The sequence below is a fragment of the Rhinatrema bivittatum genome, chromosome 2, assembly GCF_901001135.1.
Source record: "Rhinatrema bivittatum chromosome 2, aRhiBiv1.1, whole genome shotgun sequence".
NCBI lineage: Eukaryota > Metazoa > Chordata > Amphibia > Gymnophiona > Rhinatrematidae > Rhinatrema > Rhinatrema bivittatum.
The window spans coordinates 107,576,786-107,596,859 of record NC_042616.1 but is presented as its reverse complement, the minus strand read 5'-3'; the positions used below and the strand labels follow the sequence as shown (position 1 = coordinate 107,596,859).

General features: G+C 44.1%; 1 protein-coding gene across 5 annotated transcripts in view; it reads left to right on the top strand.

The window, feature by feature from the left end:
- Positions 1 to 20,074, top strand: part of LARP4B (La ribonucleoprotein domain family member 4B) — a 521,092-nt gene that overhangs the window by 209,363 nt on the left and 291,655 nt on the right. For all 5 annotated transcript variants that reach the window (XM_029588536.1, XM_029588537.1, XM_029588533.1 and 2 more), the window contains one exon: positions 3,250 to 3,386. In XM_029588536.1, coding sequence (XP_029444396.1) covers positions 3,250 to 3,386 — 137 coding nt within the window. The remainder of the gene's footprint in view (positions 1 to 3,249; positions 3,387 to 20,074) is intronic.

The window sequence follows — 20,074 nt, the reverse complement described above, 5'->3', positions numbered from 1 at the left end:
CTGAGATTTATATAAGCCGTGGGTGCAGAGTATTCTCATATTCAGGTTCTCACCACAATGAGTGAAGGGTATATGCCTGTTTGTACTCCTTCAAATCACCTATTGAGAAACACCTTTGCAGCTTCTCATTATTGGAAAATATTGTATTCTGCCCTTTTACAGGCCCATAGGGGCCCTACACAGTTAAGAAGGTGGGATTCTGTTCCAAGTATTTCCTAATCCCTGACACTAGTAGGGGCTCAGATTCATCTTAAACATGAAGGCATTTTAAAAGCAACTGGTAGGGAAAACTTGATAGGGTTTCCTTTGGCACCTTGGTTTCTTTCTTGGACAAAGAGGTGAGCTGTACTTTCGGGATCTAAGGAACTACATATGTGTAGAACTCTTTCTAACTGTGAGTGTCTCAGATTAGAAGTAGAGGAAATCGACTTCCAATACTGTGTGTTGCCTTTTGGCCTTGTGTCTGCACCCTGTGCGTTATAAAACGATTTGTGTAGGTACTTACACATCTATGCAAATTGACAGTATAAGTGTTCCTCACCTGGATAGTTCACTCAAAGGGGCAGCTCAAACATGTGCCACAAATATTAGTAAATAAGTCCATCTGAGTATTGGTTTTGCGAAAGTGAGTTACTTATTTTCCCTAAATCCAACCTGAGGCTGCCATCTTGATTAGGATTTTTAAAACTTCTGCTAGATGTGGGTCATGCAAAAGCCATTGTACTGTAGAGAGAAATAACATTGATATCCACTGCAGAGAGGATAAGAATGAGTCTGATGTAGGCAGGGGACATGTCATGTTCTTGTGACATCAAATTTGTGGTCGTCTTATGATGCATCTTCACAGTCAGTCCAATAGACCCTAGGATGTTGTTTGGATTCCAATCACTTTGCATCTCAAGGGCAGCATCTGTATCACCTAGCCATGAGGTACTTTGTTATGGTGGCTGATTCATTACTGAATTTTCTGGTAAAAATGGTCATGATTATGGATGTGACCAACCTGGATTGGGGAGTTCATATAGAGGGACTTAGGGCCACTTAAAATTTTCATCTTAGAAATTTTCTCAAGCTAAAGGCAGTAAGATTTGCTCTAAAGACTTCTGGGGTTCAATTGGCCAATGAGTTGGTCCTCATCCAGACAGGCATTCAAATTGCTTTCTTCTATGTCAACAAGCAGGGAGGAACAGAATTGTATTTCCTGTTAGTTTGACCTCTGAATCATATACCTGATGGGTGAGGAGGCTGTCCTAGTAGACAGACTGAGTTGTGTTCTGGAACCCCTCAAATAGTCCCTGGAGAGGGGAGTTATTCCGCTAGCACAGAATATACATGTTAGCTGTTTTTTCTCCTCTAATAGAGAGGTACCCAATCTTCTATTATAGTAAAGGGATGTGTGAAAACTAGCTTCGGATGCACTTTCTCTTTACTGGGTACAGGGTTTTCATGAACCTATCTTCTAATTCCTCTGGTTGCAAGATCTTGTGGAAACTCAGTGGGGAAAAACTAGGGAACCATGCTTCATTACAACTTCCTGTGGGCCAAGACATTTTTTGTTCCCACTCCTTAGGAGATATCCATCAGAGATCTTCTCAAATTGTGAAATTCCCAAATGCTGGTCTATAAGGGTTGGGGACTGTTATGCCTTTCCAGCATTGGGTTCAGGCTCTGTTAGCGTAGTTGTCAACAGGGTAGCTGTGCAATCCAAGAATATGTCTGGTGATGTGTCTAATATTCCTCTAAAATACAAAAAGGGTTTCAAGAGGAAATTCTGTGGTATAGTATAGCAAAGTTTTTGTTGTGCAGTTTTAAGGGAAAGATCTTAGTTTTTCTCCTGTTTTACATGAAAATTACTTGAGTACCTCCTATATTTTTCAGTTTCTGTTGACCAACACAGTTCAGGTTCACGTTGATGAAACTGGTGTTTTTTGCCTCCCTGTGGGAAGTGCACACATCTTTTTATGGCCTTTAGTTTTGTTTTTATGCAGGGCTGGATTCAGTTCAGTCCCCCTTATGAGCATCCTACTGTATCATGGAATCTTGGTGTGGTGCTTACGCAATTACTTTAGCTTACAAATGTCCAGAGTATCTGACCTGGAAGGTCATAGTTTTTTGTAACTTGTCACTTTGGCATGCAGAGTTGATGTGCTCCAGACCCTAGTGACTTCCCACTGTATAAGTTTTTACAATGCAGAGGCTTTATGCATGCTTTTTAATCTTTGGCTATGGTTGTGCTTAAGTAAAAGAAGGTGAACCGATGTTGCAATTCAGATAACTAGTGATCTGTAGCCTTCTATCAGGAGCTGACTGAAGTCCTCAGATAGCCCGCTCAGCTTGTATTTTGTTAACACCAGTAAACCTGGAATTACTGTAGCTAAGAACTTTACTTCTCTTAGCGAGAGAGTTGCACCCTTTTGTGTTATTCCCAGGAAAGCCTAGGTCTGCTGGAGCCCTGACTGAGTCAGTAGTAAGGCTGCAATGTAAGGTTTTATCTACATCTTTGTCTTACTACTGCTTTCACAAGAGCTCCTGATGTGATAGTATGCTTTTGGACAGTCTGTCTTATGGAGTCTTTGTGGGGTGTAAAACCCAACTCCATCCCTCCTGGGCCCATTAATTTGGTTTAGACTGTCATAAAAAAATTAAAAAAAGAAAATAGAAATCTTTTATGTTGACCTGCACCACCCAAACAATATTGTTTGTTTGGCATTGTTTGATTTTTTTTTTTTTGGTTTGAGGTAGCCTGTAGCTTGGGAGTCTCTATATCTAAGGACTGCCATCCTTCTTGTCCTCGGAGAAATTCAAGTTACTTACCTGTGAAGTGGTTCTCTGATGGATAGCAGGTTGTCAGTTTTTATAAAATCCTCCAGATTCCACTTGGAATTGGTTTCTCCGTGTTTTAGCTTAATGGTAGATTTGATGGGTGATGCAGGGGAGTGGCTAGGGCTTCTAGAAACTTTGAAGACAGTGTTTCGTGCCAGACTTCATCTGATACCCCTATATATGTGAAGACTGGCGACATCCTGCTGTTCATCAGAGAACCACTGTTACAGATAAGTAATTTGACTTTACAGTATGTTATCTTTAAAGCTCTAGTGGCACATATTCTTATATGCTGCAGTCACTATTCTCTTTCATCACATATAATAGTTTGAGATTTTAAGTATGAGTATTCATATGAATGTGTTATGTTGTATTTTACTTATGTACTAGAATAATAAAGATTGGCTTATTTTCCCCCTTCAACAGAGAGAATCTTGCCAGTGATATGTATCTTATATCACAGATGGATAGTGATCAATATGTGCCAATATTGACAGTAGCAAACCTCGACCATGTTAAGAAGCTCAGTACTGATGTGAACTTGATTGTTGATGTGCTGAGATGTAAGTAAACTATACTTTGCATACAGATGTTTAGTTAATGCAGACAAAGATTCTTCATGGCTGTTTGAAACCTCTGAATTATTTGGATGTAACTACTGTTTTCCAAGGACAAGCAGATTGTGAATCCTTAAAGTGAGTGATGTAATTGAATGTAGTCCTAGTTGAAAGTTTGACTGCACAGCTTCTAGAGCTTTCAGAAGCTCTTCCAAGCATGTGTGGGTTTGTTTCGGCGTTGCATCTGTCATGGGAGGACATCTTCTGTGGAGCCAATTTGTCATATAACTACTGAAGTAAAAATACTTCTGTTTTCTACTGCCCTCCAGCCATTTTTCGTTTTGCATGGGACCCTTAGCTCAACTTGTTCTCACTTATCTCCATAATCATGGGTTTCATTCTTTTGAAAATTTTCTTTATTTTTCCACAGCCACATGAACATAGCTGTTACTGCATTGAAGTGGCATTGGTCAGGCCATTTTTTGTCTTGCAAAAAGCAAGTCAAATGATTTTGCATTGACTATTTTTGTTCAGTGTCCATCAAATAGAATAGCATAGGTACCTTCTCAAAATGCCCAAGGTTCAACCTCATGATGGTCACAGACCCCTACCCCATGACAAATGTGTGCTGTGCCCAGGACTGATATTAGGTGATCTAGTTGAACTTTCAGTCTTGCTTCCTCCCCCTAACACATCTTTCTGTTGGTAGCAGCTCTGACACAGCATCCCTTCTCTCTCCCTACAGCATGCACCTCTCATTCTCCTCACCCTCTGCCAAGTCTTGCATCCCCTTCCCTTTGCCCCTATCCACAGTGCCCAACATCCCTTTTCCCTAACTCTCTATCCAGCATGTCTCCTCTCTTCTTGTCCAGCTTCCATCATCCACTTCTTTGTCCCCTTTACTCTCTGCTCAGCACAGCTGTATCATCTTAATCTCTTTGCCCCCTTTTTACCTGACCAAACAAAAATTCCCTCTTTTTTCACCACACCCTCACCTGCCCAGCACTCTTTCTCCACAATTGTCCCACAGTGGAGGAGTAACCTAGTGATTAGAGCAGCGGGCAACGAACCAGGAGACCAGGGTTCAAATCCCATTGTTGCTCCTTGCGACCTTGGGCAAGTCACTTTACCTCCATTGCCTCAGATACAAACTTAGATTGTAAATCCTCTGGGGATAGGGAAATACCTACAGTACCTGAATGTTAATCCGCTTTGAAGGGCTGAAAAAGTGCAAAAAGCAGAATATAAAAATCTAAATAAAATAAAATCCCAAAATCCATTACCTTCTCTCTTGAGGTACAGTGCTTTAAATGTAAGTATGCAGTACATGGAGGATTTTGCCACTCCTCTCAAAATTTTGGCATGCTAGGCAACTGCTTAGTTCACCTAATGGAAGAAATAGCCCTGGCTGTGTCTTTAGGACAACCACAACATCTTGGGAAACTGCCCAGTGGAAAGAAGAATCCCAGAGGTTATCAGACATTAAGATCACAGAAAAGCTCTTTGGATTGGAGAAGTTTGAGCTATCAGCGTTTTAGTCATCAACATCGTGAAGCCCAGGAGTTGTATTGGATGCTGGTTTGCATTGGTATTGAGAAAGCATCAACATTCTAGAACCTGTAGAAGCAAAGGAAACAAAACATCTTCCCATCTAAAGGGCTCCACTTCATTGGTATCTTTGCAAAAAACACCGACATAGATCCTGGTCCAATGGGTGGTAAAGAGAGCAGAGGCATATTGGCAGCAGACATATGGTCCTTCTTAGCATCCCTGAAGAGAAGGCTGCATACCTACAAGAGAGTGGAGGAATGTGACTCCTCCAAGGATCCAAAATGCAGCTTCTAATACACCTCTGGTGACTCAGGAAGATATCTTTTTTTTTCTCCTGTCTCACTCTCTGTTGATATAAAGAGTTTTTGAGTAGGAACTTAAAAAGATCTAGGAGGCGTTGGAGCATTGACATTGATGCAGACTGAGGTCTAATCTATTCTGGAGTTTGTTTACTGGCAGCTGTGACATTGATATTTAAGCTCACATCATTGCATCTGGAAGGGGAAGCATTCCCGACACATTGGGATCTGTGAACCTTCTCCACCACCACCAGTTCAAATAGTTTGACAAGTGTTGGCAGAAAGGCATGTGCACACTCGAGCCACATTACTGATCCAACCATTGAATTCAGAATCTGAGGGTTCTTGGAAGTATGGTTTTGGATCTAAGGATTTTTCTCAACAGTCACCTACAGGTCTCCCCTCAAATCCCTTCACTCTGAGCTCCTCCACCAAGCGGGCAAATCCAACATTTATCTTGGGTATCTTTGAGTGTTTTTTAGTTCCACTTCTCTGTTTTGCTCCCTATAACTTGGCGATGTCTGACAAAAAGAAACCGGTCGACTTTCATAAGTTTATTTACAACAAATTTGACAGCCAAGAGATTGATCCTGAGATGATGGCAGCAGGCAGTTGTGCCAAACTGGAAGTAGGCCCCGTTGGCGTGGCTCTCCTTCCACTAACTTGCCTACCCGTGCGGAATTCCATAGCTGGTTTTGTGATCTCTGACAAGATATTAAGAATTATAAACAAGTAATGATAGATCTGATGGCTGATATGAAAGAGGAAATTTCTGATTTGAGGCTCTATCTAGGTGAGATGGGCCTCAAAACTGAATCCCAGGCCGAAGGGATGTGCCATTTGCAGAGGGGGAGCACAAATCCTTGCAGTTGGAATGTGCATCCCTTTCAGGTAAACTAGAGGATCTTGAAAATAGATCCCAGTGGAGCAACCTGTGCTTTAGAGGAGTGCCGGAGAATCCTGCATATATGATCAAAATCTGCCAAAGTTTACTGTCTCCTTCGGAACATCCTGGCCAGGAACAGCTACTATCTTTAAGTTGGGTAGAACACATTGCTCTCTTGGGCAGAAAATGGCGAACAGACCTTGGGATATCATAGCTTGCTTCCATAGCTATGCAGTTCATGAAAAATCTACAACCTTGCTTGGAAACAGCTGACCTGGAAGTGGGAAGGTCAGGATAAAGCGATTTTCACTGATATCTCTCAAATCACCCTCCGTAAGCGACTGGAGTTGCATGAGATTACTGGCTTTTTGAGAGAGGAAAATATATGCTATTGGCTGCATCTGTTTGGCCTATGGTTTTCCATCAGTGGAACTTCATTCCAGGTGAAAACGGTTGATGAAGCAGTGGCAGTACTGCTGGATGCAGGATTTACTGACATCGAAAGAAGATCCAGGCCGAAGGCCCCTCCTCAACAGAAAGAGGACTATCCACGCTGGTAGCATTTCGGGATGGGCGGTAGACGCCTACGAAGAAATTCAGAAGGATCAATATCATCCAAGGATGCCATCTGAACCGGGGAACCTTTTCCTATCCTGATTTTTCTTTATATTACCCAGACATTTCACTTATAATTTTTGCTTAGTGACCAGCCATGATCTGGTTTATTCTCTGAATGAGGCTTGTAGATGTTTCTGGCACTTATTCTTAGTTTTGTGACTTTTTCTCCTTTCTCGTTATCGAAATCACACAGCGGACTAGCTGATGCCCAAGACCGTTACCATGAACATATGTATATATATATTTGCCATTATTTTCATTGTTTTCTTTTTCATTTCTTATTTTTATACTAATGTAGCTGTTGGTGTTCATGCCTGCTTGGTTAGTTTATTTGCCTTCATTGAGAGAGGAATATCGAGTAAGAAAAGGGAAGTGATTATCCCCTTGTACAGGTCCTTGGTGAGACCTCACCTGGAGTATTGTGTTCAGTTCTGGAGACCGTATCTCCGAAGAGACAAGATTGAGGCGGTCCAGAGAAGGGCGACCAAAAAGGTGGAAGGTCTTCATCAAATGACTTATGAGGAGAGATTGAAGAATCTAAATAATGTACACCCTGGAGGAAAGGAGGAGCAGAGGTGATATGATACAGACTTTCAGATACTTGAAAGGTTTTAATGATCCAAAGACAACGACAAACCTTTTCCGTAGGAAAAAAATCAGCAGAACTAGGGGTCACGATTTGAAGCTCCAGGGAGGAAGATTCAGAACCAATGTCAGGAAGTATTTCTTCACGGAGAGGGTGGTAGATGCCTGGAATGTCCTTCCGGAGGAAGTAGTGAAGACCAGAACTGTGAAGGACTTCAAAGGGGCGTGGGATAAACACTGTGGATCCATAAAGTCAAGAGGCCGTCAATGAAGAGTGGGTGGCTCGCCAGAATGACGGCTACTGCCTGGAGAATAATACCCTTATTCAATAAACATACACATGGTTACTGTGACTCCAACATCGCTCTAAGCTTCAACGGCAAGAGGAAATGTGGAAAAAAGGATTTGCACTCACAAAGCGGGGAGTAGCTGGCTTGTTATGGCGGTTACTACCCCAAACCAAATAAGCCTGATACTTCACTTTCAATGCATATCCAGCATAGCTCTCTGCTTCAACAGCAGGGGAGAAGAAAAACTAATACTTCACACATATCCAGCATAGCTCTCTGCTTCAACGTTAGGAGAGAAGAAAAACTGATACTTCACGCATATCCAGCATAGCTCTCTGCTTCAACGGCAGGGGAGAAGAAAAACTGATACTTCACGCATATCCAGCATAGCTCCCTGCTTCAACGGCAGGGGAGAAGAAAAACAACCAATAAGGGCTGAATAACATAGTCTGGGTAAAACAAATAAGCATGGGCGTAGCTTGCTTATTGCGGTGGTCACTACCCCTACTACCCCTAACTAATCCAGCTTGATATTTCCCTTGGGTGCAGCTCCATCACTGCTCTCTACATTAATAGTGGGGGTGGAAGGGAAATAGAACCAAAGAGCTAAGAGAAACAGATAAGTATGAGAAAAAAAATGTTTGAAGCTTACTGGGCAGACTTGATGGGCCGTTTGGTCGTCTTCTGCCGTCATTTCTATGTTTCTATGATAGGTGGATTTTTCATAGAGTGACAGCTACTGACATTGAACTGATAACATGGTCAGATCACACCCCTATATGATTGACCATGACATTTCAGAGCTGTGACAAAGGTCAGTTGTACTGGAGGTTGAATATTTTACTAGATGATGAGGAATTTGCTGCTCAATTGCATGCTAACATTTGAGATTTATATCTCAATGAAACTTCTGATATGTCTCCAGCAGTGGTCGGATTGTTTAAAAGTGGTGATCTGAGGGAAGCTGCTTTCAAGGGCATCCTATGTAACGAAAGTGAAAAAGAGGGATAGGAAGGATTTATTGAATCAGATAATGCACTTAGAACACTCTCACAGGAGTATGTTATCTTTCTCAGACCTTCATTAGCTGGAGGATTGCAGATCTAGACTAGCTGAGATGGATTCTGCTATCAAAGTGCATCACTTAGAACTTGTGCACCAAACATTTTTTGAGGGCGGGAATAAAGCAGGAATGCTGTTGGCCAACAACTAAAAAAGAAGATATGTCCAAACTAATGTGGTTAAAAATTAAAGACGGGGTGGGGAACATATTGACTGTGTGCAAGGATATTGGAAGGCAGTCCCTCCAATTCTACTCTGACTTATATTTCGGATAGCACTATTGACCCAGGGGCGATAAAGACAAGTTTCACGATAGTATTTCTTTATCCACTATATCTGATGCACAGTAGTGCAGTCTTGATAAAGAGATAACACCACTGGAAGTATTGATTACTATCAACACGTTGAAACCTGGTAAATCTCCAGGCGCTTGGGAGGAGCCAAGATGGTGGACGAGTGAGGAGTTGTATCAGAGTGCTCTCTGTTTCCTCTGTGCCAAATTTTGCTTTTTTGTTACCTTTTGAGATTTCCTTTGCCGCATACGAAGCGTAAAGCCAGGCTTCGAGAAAGTCTTATGGTTTCAGATACTTTGGACTCTAAACAGCCATGTCTAGAGAACTTCTTCTCCTCCATGCCGATTTATGCTGGGGGGGCAAGGGCTGCTGAGGGTGGAGACGCGGAGCGAACGCCTTCCCCTATGGCAGACGAGATCTCGCTCAGTTCTGGCACCCTAGAGATGCCGAAACACCCCCCCCCCCCCCCCCCCCCAGTGTTTGAATGCAGCGAGTACTGCTGCTAATGCAGCCCTCTCGACTTGCTCTAAGGAGCGGTATGCTCTACAGGAGAGCGATTCGGGAGCTAAGGGAGAAGATTTTAAGAAGATCATTGCCGTTGGAGAGGCCTTGGAGGGTCAAGCCATGGCGTATTTGCCTCCTCTTCTATTGGAAAATATCGGAACCGCTGCAGTAACGCTGGATTCTAATCGGGACACTGACACTGAAGTCACTGGAAGTGGTGAGCGTACGGTTTTCCCAGACTCTTTTTTTCTTATAAAACCTTCTATTATAACTTTAGAATCGGTCTGGGAGGCCTTAGCTTTAATAGAATCTGCGACTGTTACCTTAACTCAAACTCACTTGGATACTAATAAGTGCAGTATAAATATTGAAGAAAGGGTCTCAGTACAAGCAAGAACATAAGAACATGCCATACTGGGTCAGACCAAGGGTCCATCAAGCCCAGCATCCTGCTTCCAACAGTGGCCAATCCAGGCCACAAGAACCCGGCAAGTACCCAAAAACTAAGTCTATTCCATGTTACCGTTGCTAGTAATAGCAGTGGCTATTTGCTAAGTCAACTTAATAGCATGTAATGGACTTCTCCTCCAAGAACTTATCCAATCCTTTTTTAAACATAGCTATTCTTTTTTTTTTTTTGTAATTTATATTTTTATTAGTACCAAATTGTTTACATAAGTGGGAATAGCTTCCCAAATACAGAGGATAGCAATGGACATGATAACATACATTACTCAATGCCACTAGTACAGGACAATATGTGTCTTCAAAGACCGTCTCCGATCAGTGTCGCACCGCCGTAGCGCTGGGTGGCACAATATGAGCATGTTACAACAACAGCATATTCCCTCTCAACACTGTAATGTACAAACTAAGTGGTAACAAATTGACAATAAAAACTTTGAGAACACTAAATGGATGCTTCTTGGTTATTTCCCCTCAGTACCACAGCCCCCCTTACCCCCCCCTTCCCTCCCCCCCACCCACCCCGCCTAAAACCTTTCCAAGCCTTGCACCAGGGAGAAGGTAAACCTAGAAGTGAAACATGGTTGAATAAGTAAATTGTCAGAGAGAGAGGAGAGTACGTCTCCTCAAAAATGGTGTCAGTGATATCGAAAACCTCTATAACAACAATAAGAAGGCTTCCGGAGTTTCAGTCCTTGAGGATCCCCTTTATGTATGGAGCCCACACTTTCTGGAATTTAGGGAGCTGATCATGCCTAGTAGCGGTCAGATGACACATAAGATACACTTTATCTAATCTGTTCAGGACATCACGTAATGCAGGGGTCTCAACCCTTTTCCACCAGAGCGCTATTTCACATCTGGTAGCTAAAGCCACCTGCGTCACCAAAGCTCTCTCCCAGATGCTGCCCTCTCCGGAGTCCACCTGTAATAAACAAAGCTGGGGAGTTAGAGGAATTTTGAGATTTAAGGTATGCTGAATATAATCCTGGATGTAAGCCCAAGTCTGGGCAACGCTAGGACATTCCCACCACATATGAAAAAAGGTGCCTATATTGCCGCACAACCGCCAGCAGTTAGCATTCGGGCGCAAGGACATCCTGTGTAATCTATCCGGCGTGCGGTACCATCTATAGAGAAGTTTATATCCATTTTCCTTCAAAGTGGCTGAAATAGAACACCTGGATATGCGCTGATAACACGTTTCCCAGATCTTCTCAGTCATAATACCACCCAGATCAGAGTTCCAGTGGACTAGATGCGTGTCAGCCACACCCGTGCCCCTATTTAATAGAGCGTAAACCCGAGAGACATGTCTCTTAACCTGATCGGCGTTCCTACAGAATGTGAGAAAAAGTGGCTGTTCCTGAGAGAACAGCTGAGATAGCCTGTAAGTGGAAAAAAGATGGGAAAGCTGCAGGTAGGTATAATGGTCTGACTGATCTAAATGAAACTGAGCCTGTAAATCGGGGAAAGGTACGAGTAGACCACCCTTCCAAAGTTGCCCCAAAGTAGTGAGACCCTTGTGCTGCCAACGTCGAATGAACGCTGCATCCAACCCCGGGGGGAACAATGGATTATGCAAGAACGATGTATGTTGGTACATCACCAGATCACCTACAAAGCCGCCTTTTCCAAGACTTCCAAGGGTCCAGCACCACCCGGGAGAAAGTTGTTAGTCCGTCCCCTGTCGGAGTGTGTGGGGCCCAAACCCTGGTAGTCAAGAGAGGAGGCCTTGCAATTGCCTTCTCTATTACTATCCAGGGCTTGATCTGACTGTGACAGTGCCAATTGATAATCACAGCTAATAAATTAGCTACGTAGTACCATAACAGATTAGGGAAATGAAGACCCCCCTGTAATTTAGACTTATATAGAACTGACCTAGCCACCCGTGGAGGCCTTCTCTTCCAGACAAATCGAAAGAGCTTTTGTTGCCAAAGAGTCAGAGCTTTAAGAGGGACTTTAGCGGGCAAGGTCTGGAATAAATAGCAAAATTTAGGGAGAATCGTCATTTTGACCGCCGCAATGCGCCCCACCCAAGAGAGATTCATTCTGTCCCATCTATCCAGGATAGACTGAATGGAAGTGACAAGCGGGGTGTAATTTAAGTCAAATAATTGCCGCAGATCCGGGCAAATCTTGACCCCCAAGTATTTTATCCACTTTTTTGCCGACTTAAAGGGTAAATGTGCAGCCATCCTTGAGTACACTAAATCGGGCATAGAAATATTAAGCAACTCAGATTTGTCCTCATTCATCTTGAAGCCAGACACCCTCCCGAACAATCTAATTTCCTGTGCCAAAGCGGATAATGAGGAGTCAGGGTTGGTGACCGTGAAAAGGAGATCATCCGCAAACAAGGAGACTTTGTATTCAGCCCCTCCCACGGAGATGCCAGTAATGGATTGCGAACCGCGAACCGTCTCCGCCAGAGGTTCCAATGTCAAGGCAAACAACAGGGGGGACAGGGGGCAACCCTGCCTAGTGCCCCGCCTGACCTCAAAAGGAGAGGAGTATGCTCCATTGATCTTAATGCGGGCCTGGGGGTGGTCATACAATTTATGAACCCATGACTGAAAGTTCGTTCCCAGCCCCATTTTGGTCATTACTTTAAATAAAAAAGGCCAGTGGACTCTATCGAAGGCCTTCTCAGCATCCACGGATAAAAGAGTGGCCGGGATATCATGGTTCTGGACATGTTCAATCAATTCAACAACCCGCCGTACATTATCGGAAGCCAGCCTCCCTGGAATAAACCCTGACTGATCTGGAGCTACCAGCAGATGGGCCACACTCCCCAGCCGTCTGGCCATAATTTTTGCCAGTATCTTGAGATCTAGATTAATGAGAGATATCGGCCTATAAGATCCACATAGGGTGTGATCCCTCCCGGGTTTAGCCAAGATAGTAATTCCCGCAGTGTTGGCTTGTTGGGAGATTCTGCCAGTATCCTTCAAGTCATTAAACATGTTGATAAGGGGTGGTGCTAATAGGGCCCCGAATACCTTGTAGAACTTCCTAGAGTACCCATCCAGTCCCGGGGACTTGCCCAGTTTGAGCTCTTTAATAATCTGAAGAGCTTCCATTTGTGACACCTCCTTGTCTAGCCGCTGTCTGTCAGCCTCTTCCAGGGCGGGCAGGTGAACACTCTCCAGGTAATTAGCTATCTCAGGGTCTGTGATAGTTGGGTCAGAGTCATACAGGTCTTGATAAAACGCATTAAATCTCTGGCCTATTTCCCCTTGCGAGTGAATGTATTGCCCATCCGAGGTTCGGATTTTTGTAATATGAGTGGCTGCCTCCTTTTCCCTTAATTTCCGTGCAAGTTGCTTGCTCGCTTTATTGCCATATTCAAAATGTTGTTGGTTGAGAAGCTCTAACTGGTGCGCTACCCTTCCCATCTCTAATTCATGAAGAGCCCTACGTTCCTCCCGTAGCTGTTGTGCAATGTGGGTCTCCATAGTCCGTTTATGACGGAGCTCTAAGTGTGCGATAGATTCTAGAAGCTGTAGGCGTTTCTTAGCACTGTCTCTTTTAACATAGACCGCCCTAGAAATAAATAAGCCTCGTAGGAAGGCCTTCAAGCTCTCCCATAGTGTACCAGGGGCCACCTCCCCATTATCGTTAATAGCCAGAAAGTCCCGTATGGCCTCATTAATCTTTACAACAAAGGCCTTATCATCCAGTAAACGTTCGTTGAGCCGCCAGAATCGCGTCCCCTGGTCCCCCCCACACCGCCGCAGCGAGATCCACACCGGGGCATGGTCAGACCAGGTGATACTACCAATATCAGCGTCCATGACTTGGCTGACCAATGCTTTGTCAAGGAGGAAATAATCAATCCTAGAGTAGGAATGGTGCGGGTGTGAGAAAAAGGAGTAATTTCTAGCCGTGGGGTTTAATAGTCACCAGATATCTGTAAGGCCCCTATCATCAATCAGATGTTTGAGGGCTCGTCTCTCCTTACATCTCCCTCCCGGACTAGAGCCCGTGTTGTCAAGGTAAGGGTTTCTAGTGAGATTGAAGTCCCCACCAACAATTAAGTGCCCCTCCGCCCAGTCTCCCAATAACTTGGATAATTTCCCATAGAAAGCTCCCTGGTCACCTGTGGGTGCGTAAACATTAACCAGCGTGTATTGTGTGTTGTATAGCTTCACCTTCAGCATAATATAGCGGCCCTCTACGTCCCTTAAGATCGTGCCCACCTCTGGGGTAACATGCTGGGAAAACAGGATACCAGTCCCACAATATTTATCCCCTTTAGTTGCCGCTGAATGATAGAAATGAGGGTAGTCCCTAGCAGCCAACAGCTTTTCATACCGTTTGAGCAGGTGCGTTTCCTGACAAAACACGATATCAGCCTGTAACCGTTTCATATCCTGAATAAAGGTTTTCCTTTTCATAGGCGAATTCAAACCTTTCGTGTTCACAGAGATTAATTTTAGACTATCCATCTAAATAATACATAATAGAAAAAATCTCTTCCACCTCCCTACAGGTAAACACTGACACCCACCCCCCAACCATACCCAGCCAAGAAGCTGCAATCTACCCCCCTCACCCGAATGCATTGCCAGGAAGAAAACATCTAAGGCTCGAACAGTTCCCCCTCCACCCACCCCACCCCTTATGCGCCCACTCATTACGTGAGCTTGAAGCATGGAGAGCGATGCCATCACCGAGCAAGCTCCGTCCCCCCTTCCGCTCGCACATGAATAAACACAGAGAAACAACGGTCGCCCCATCAACCTAAAACGTAGAAAACAATTAAACCTGGCAATAGACCTCAGCCTTTGTGGATCCAGGCATGACACAGGCCCCGCACAAAGCTAGAGTCCGCGAGGAGGTGTCCCTCCTCGTAAGTCCCGCCCCTCAGCCTGGCCCCTTGGAGGCATTAGAGTCCTCAGAGTTCCTACGAAGCCTTTTACCACCCTTGGGCACCCGCTGCCACTTTGGAAAGTCTCTCCTGAGTGGCGTCTCCAGTGTACCAGTCCTCGCCGGTCTCCGTGCCTCCGTCAGGAGGCCTGCCGTGCGCAGAATATCCTCGGCCTCTGCCACCTTTTGAACCCTGGAGGAGATACCATTAATAGAAAAGCTCAGTCCAAAGGGAAACAGCCATCGGTATCGAAGGTTCTGATCACGCAGGACCTGCACCACAGCCCGGAACTCTCTCCTCTTTTGAATGGTGGTGAAGGACAAATCTTGAAAAATTTCAATCCGTTGCCCCTGCCATTGCAGGGAGCCTTGAGCCCTGGCAGCCGTCATCACCTGCTCTTTCACCTGGAAATTGTGAAAGCAAGCAATGACATCCCTGGCCTGGTTATTTCTTGGGGTCCCCAGGGATCTGTGTGCTCTATCTAAAGCAATAGATGTCTCCTCCGCTGGAGCCGTCTCGGGATGAAGCAGAATCTTACAAATGTCCTGAACCACCTTTATACAGTCACTATTATCAGGGGTCTCTGGAATGCCCCTAAATCGTAGATTAGATCTTCTTAATCTATTTTCCAAGTCTTCCACTTGCCTGGATAATACGTCCTGGGCATCGATGAGCTTCTGCTGGTCCTCACCGAGAGTGTGGCTGTAAGTCTGTTGCTCCTCTAGGCCCTCCTCCAAGGTCTCCACTCGGTGTCCGATCTCTGCTACCTCCGTTCTTAGGCTTGACATGATTGCCTCCATGTCCTTCTTATTCTGTGCCATATCTGCTCGCAGCGCCCCAAACCACGCTGTAAACTCGGATCGGGAGGGCATTTCGTTGTCTCCCCGCTCAGGGGACCTTGGGGTCACCTCCCCCTCCACCTCGGGAGAGATTCCTGGCCCGTCCGCCATTTTGGCCACGCTGCCCGTTTCCAGCTCGGCCGCACCCGCGGCGAAAGAAAATTTTTTTAAATCGATTTTTTTCTTGCCAGCTGCCATAGCAGCACTTGCTGAGCCAGATCCTCGTTTTGGGGCGAAAACCGAGGCCTCCGGGCGCTGATGAAGGCTGATGCTAGGAGCGGTCGGGGAGCAGCTCGGGATCAGCCGTCCGACCCGCGCGGTGACGTCATCCGCTCTCAAACATAGCTATTCTAACTGCACTAACCACATCCTCTGGCAACAAATTCCAGACTTTAATTGTGTGTTGAGTAAAAAAGAACTTTCTCCGATTAGTTTTAAATGTGCCACACACTAACTTCATGGAATGCCCCCTAGTCTTTCTATTATCCGAAAGAGTAAATAACCAATTCACATCTACCCATTCTAGACCTCTCATGATTTTAAACACCTCTATCATATCCCCCCTCAGCCGTCTCTTCTCCAAGCTGAAAAGTCCTAACCTCTTTAGTCTTTCCTCATAGGGGAGCTGTTCCATTCCCCTTATTTTGGTAGCTCTTCTCTGTACCTTCTCCATCGCAAGGAAATGAAATGCTTTTGAAGAAAGATTAACTACAGTTGAAAAACTTCAACAGAATTTGGTTGTCAGAAAATGTTCAAATTAAAAAGATGGAAAAGATAAAATTCCTTAAGAAGCCTTAACATCAGAGTGCTTAATTTTCCTGTTATTAGACTGTTTCCTACAGTGGATATATTTAAGAATTATTTGGTCAATAACCTTAAGATTTCGGTTGAAGCTATGCCTTTAGTTACCAAGGCTTATTACTTGCCTCAGATCTACGGAGAGTATACAAGTTAATTTATTTATTTATTTTTAATTTTTATATACCGACATTCTTACATCCGATGTAAATCATACCGGTTTACATTAAACAGAATAGCAGTTAATGTGAATGATCAACAGCAGCCGAATCTTACAGACATTTTGGAACTTTCACAAGATGTTGAAGTTACTCAGAGGAACGTTGTTGATGAGCTTTGCATTTCTAAGTGATAAAAATAGTGTTCTTAGGCTCTTTTTTTCGAAACAGGAATTCATTATTTCATGGACAGAAACTATGGATGTAACCAGATATCACCGGTTCCACTCAAGAAAGGAGGGGAGAGGTTCTTGCCATGAGATCTGAAGTTTTGATAATTTGTTCTAAGTATACAATGCGCTATCCTTGTAAATTTGTGGTTAAATTTCATAGTACCGGTTACATTTTCTTTGAACCGTCGCAATTGCGATTCTTTTTGAACTCTCACCCTAAGTGATAGGAATCAGTGCAGTTTGGCAAATATATTGGCAAAGAACCTCTGATTCCTTTTTAGTTTATTTCTTATATAATTCGCTCTTGGTATTTTCTGTGCTACCTTCCCCGTGGATTTCCTATATTATTGAGGAATATTATCTATTGCCTTTTTTTTTTTTTATTTTGATCTATGTAGAAGGATGATATTGAATTTCAATGTACCTCTGATTTCTTCACCAGTGTAATTGTGTTAATTTTGAAATGCAATAAAAAAAAAAATTGTCTAGGCCTTGGGTTTACGGTTCGTTTCCATCAGAAATTTTCTAAATGCTTAGTTGCGCCACCAACAAAGCAGCTCAATTCTTTCCACAGGGATAGCACCTTATTACAAAATTCCAATTTGGCATGCATAACTATTCTGGTTAAGTAGGGTTGCGACCCAACAGTTGTGGGTCCTACCGGCCTATCTCCCCTATTAATTTAGACTTGAAAATTCTTGCAAAGATCCTAGCTGATCGGTTGAATAGTTTCATTTCCTATATTATGCATTCAAATCAGGCTGGATTTATACCAGGCTGCATGGCCTCTGACAGTGTTCACAAAAGTGTGAATATTATGTAGTGGGTAAAGTGACAGCAGATGTTGTGGGTCTCGGCTGTGGAGGACCACGGCCAACCCCCCCCCCCCCCCAATACCTTTTCCGCTGTGAGCTGCCGCTTCTCCCGGTTGGCGCAGTGTCCTCCGCTTTGGGGCCGGCCAACCGTGGCCTGCCACGCGGCTCTGAACGCCACTGCCCTGCTTCCTGCGGAGCTCTCCCTAGGCGTGCATGCGCGTGAGAGGCTCTGCCACTTAAAGGGCCCAGGGTGGGAAACTCCGGTCCTGCTCTCTCCAATGACATCAAGAGAGAGGGCTATTTAAGCCAAGCCTCTGTCCTGTTGCCTGCCTTAGCAACAGTTTGTCTCCTCGGAGTGCTAGTTGCTGCGTTGATTCCTCTCTTGATTCATGCTCCTGATTCGTGCTCCTGTTCCAGCTCCGGTCCTTGCTTCTCCCTTCGAACTCCAGTTCCTGGGTTTTCTCCTCTGCTTGATCTCCTGGTTCCGATTCTTGGCTTGTCTCTCGTCTTCGTTTTTCTGCTGCCAGTCTCGACCCCTGGCCTGGTTCCCTCGTCTCTGCTTGCTTGCCCCGGACCCTCTGACCGAACTCTCGTAGTGCATCTCCTCTGCCAGCCCTGCCTGGACTCCTGGCCATATCTTCACATTGTCTTTCCTGCTTCACCAAGGTAACCCACACCTAAGCCCTGCTGGCCCCGGTACCCAAGGGCTCAACCTGTGGGGAACGAGGGTTAGTATAGGTGAAGCTCCAGCTGGGTTGACCTCTCCTTTACCACCTACCAGCGATGGGAACCACATAGGGCTGTCCCTCTGTGATAGCGCTAATCCCTGTCCCAGCTCAAGGGACCACAACAGCAGATCCATGATTGTTTCTCACCGTAGATGCTGGAAAGGGGTTGATTATGATGCGTTGGCCATTCTTATTTAAGACATTAGAGAAGATGCACTTTGGGAATTTCTTTATCCAGTGGATTTGCAAATTATATGACACGCCCAAAGCACGTATTAAGTTTAATGGGGGATATTCAGATATCTTCCCTGTTTGTCGGTGAGTGAGACAGGGTTGCCCTCTTTCGCCACTACTTTTCACCATTTTTCTGGAACAGTTTGCGACCAGGATCTGAGCAAATCCTAAAATAAAATGAATTAACATAGGGGACTTTTCTTCTAAATTGTCCTTGTTCGCTGATGATCTTTTTACTCTAACAAATCATCTTGCTTCCCTACTGGAGACTAGCATAATCTTGCTTCCCTACTGGAGACTAGCATAAATGGAGAACTTTAGCTTAGGTTCTAGGTTCAGGAATAATTGGGAAAAGTCTGAGATTTTGAACATTACTGTTCCCTGTGTACAAGAGAGGTTGTTAAAGGCAAAGTTTCCTTTTAAATGGGCTAGTCATAAAATTAAATATCTAGGGGTTTATATTGGCCACGGAGTAGATTTATTTCAACTAAATTATCCCCCTTATTTTTAAAGATTTAGAAGAATGGGATAGATATATTTCATGGCTACTGTAAAAATGAATATCCTGCCTCGACTTAGCTACTTATTCTAAGCGCTGTCCATAGGGATGCCTGCTGACATGTTGAAACGTTGGCAGAGACTGGTCCTGCAATTTACATGACAGGGAAAACCTCATAGGGTGACATGGAAGGTTCTCTTCCGATCAAAACAGGGTGGGTGGGTGGGTGGGAGGGGATTAGGAGTTCCTAACTTGTTTTGGTACCATGCTGCTTCACATCTTAGGGCAATTCTAGATTGACATAAAACCAGTGTACAAAATCAGTGGGTGATACGGAGCTGGCAGTCATAGGTCTGGTGCCCTTAGCATCCTTGATTTCGCAACCCAAAAATACTTGAAGAGCTCTAAATGATTTATCTCCATCTTAGAGTCATTCTTTGCGTATATGGGCAAGGTGGAAGACACATTTGATGGGAATAGGGGTTGTTATTATTACAGCACTTCCTTAAATCATAAAATTCTTTTTACACCTGGTTTATTTCAGAGATACAGTCTAAATATGACTTACCTGATAAAGTTTTCTCCTATTTACAACTTAAGCACATTATGATAGGGTCTTGGTTGGGAGCTCATTTAGTGAAAGGGGTTTCCTTTTTTGAGACCATGTGGAGAAGTGCAGACAAAATTAAAGGGATTTTGTCCAAGGCATATTTGCTTTTAAATCAAGATCTTTAGGCCAAACCTAAACATATTAGAGCATGTGAGACCAATTTAGGGAAAGTGTTATCAGAGAGAGACTGGAGGACAATATTTTTAGTTAGTGGTAAGGGTTTTATTTCTGCTCAGATTGCAGAAAATGGTTATAAGGTTTTACTCCACTGGTACTTGACTTCATTCAGGCTTCACAGAATTTTTCTGTTAATTTCAGACAAATGTTGGAAAGGGTACACTGGCTTGG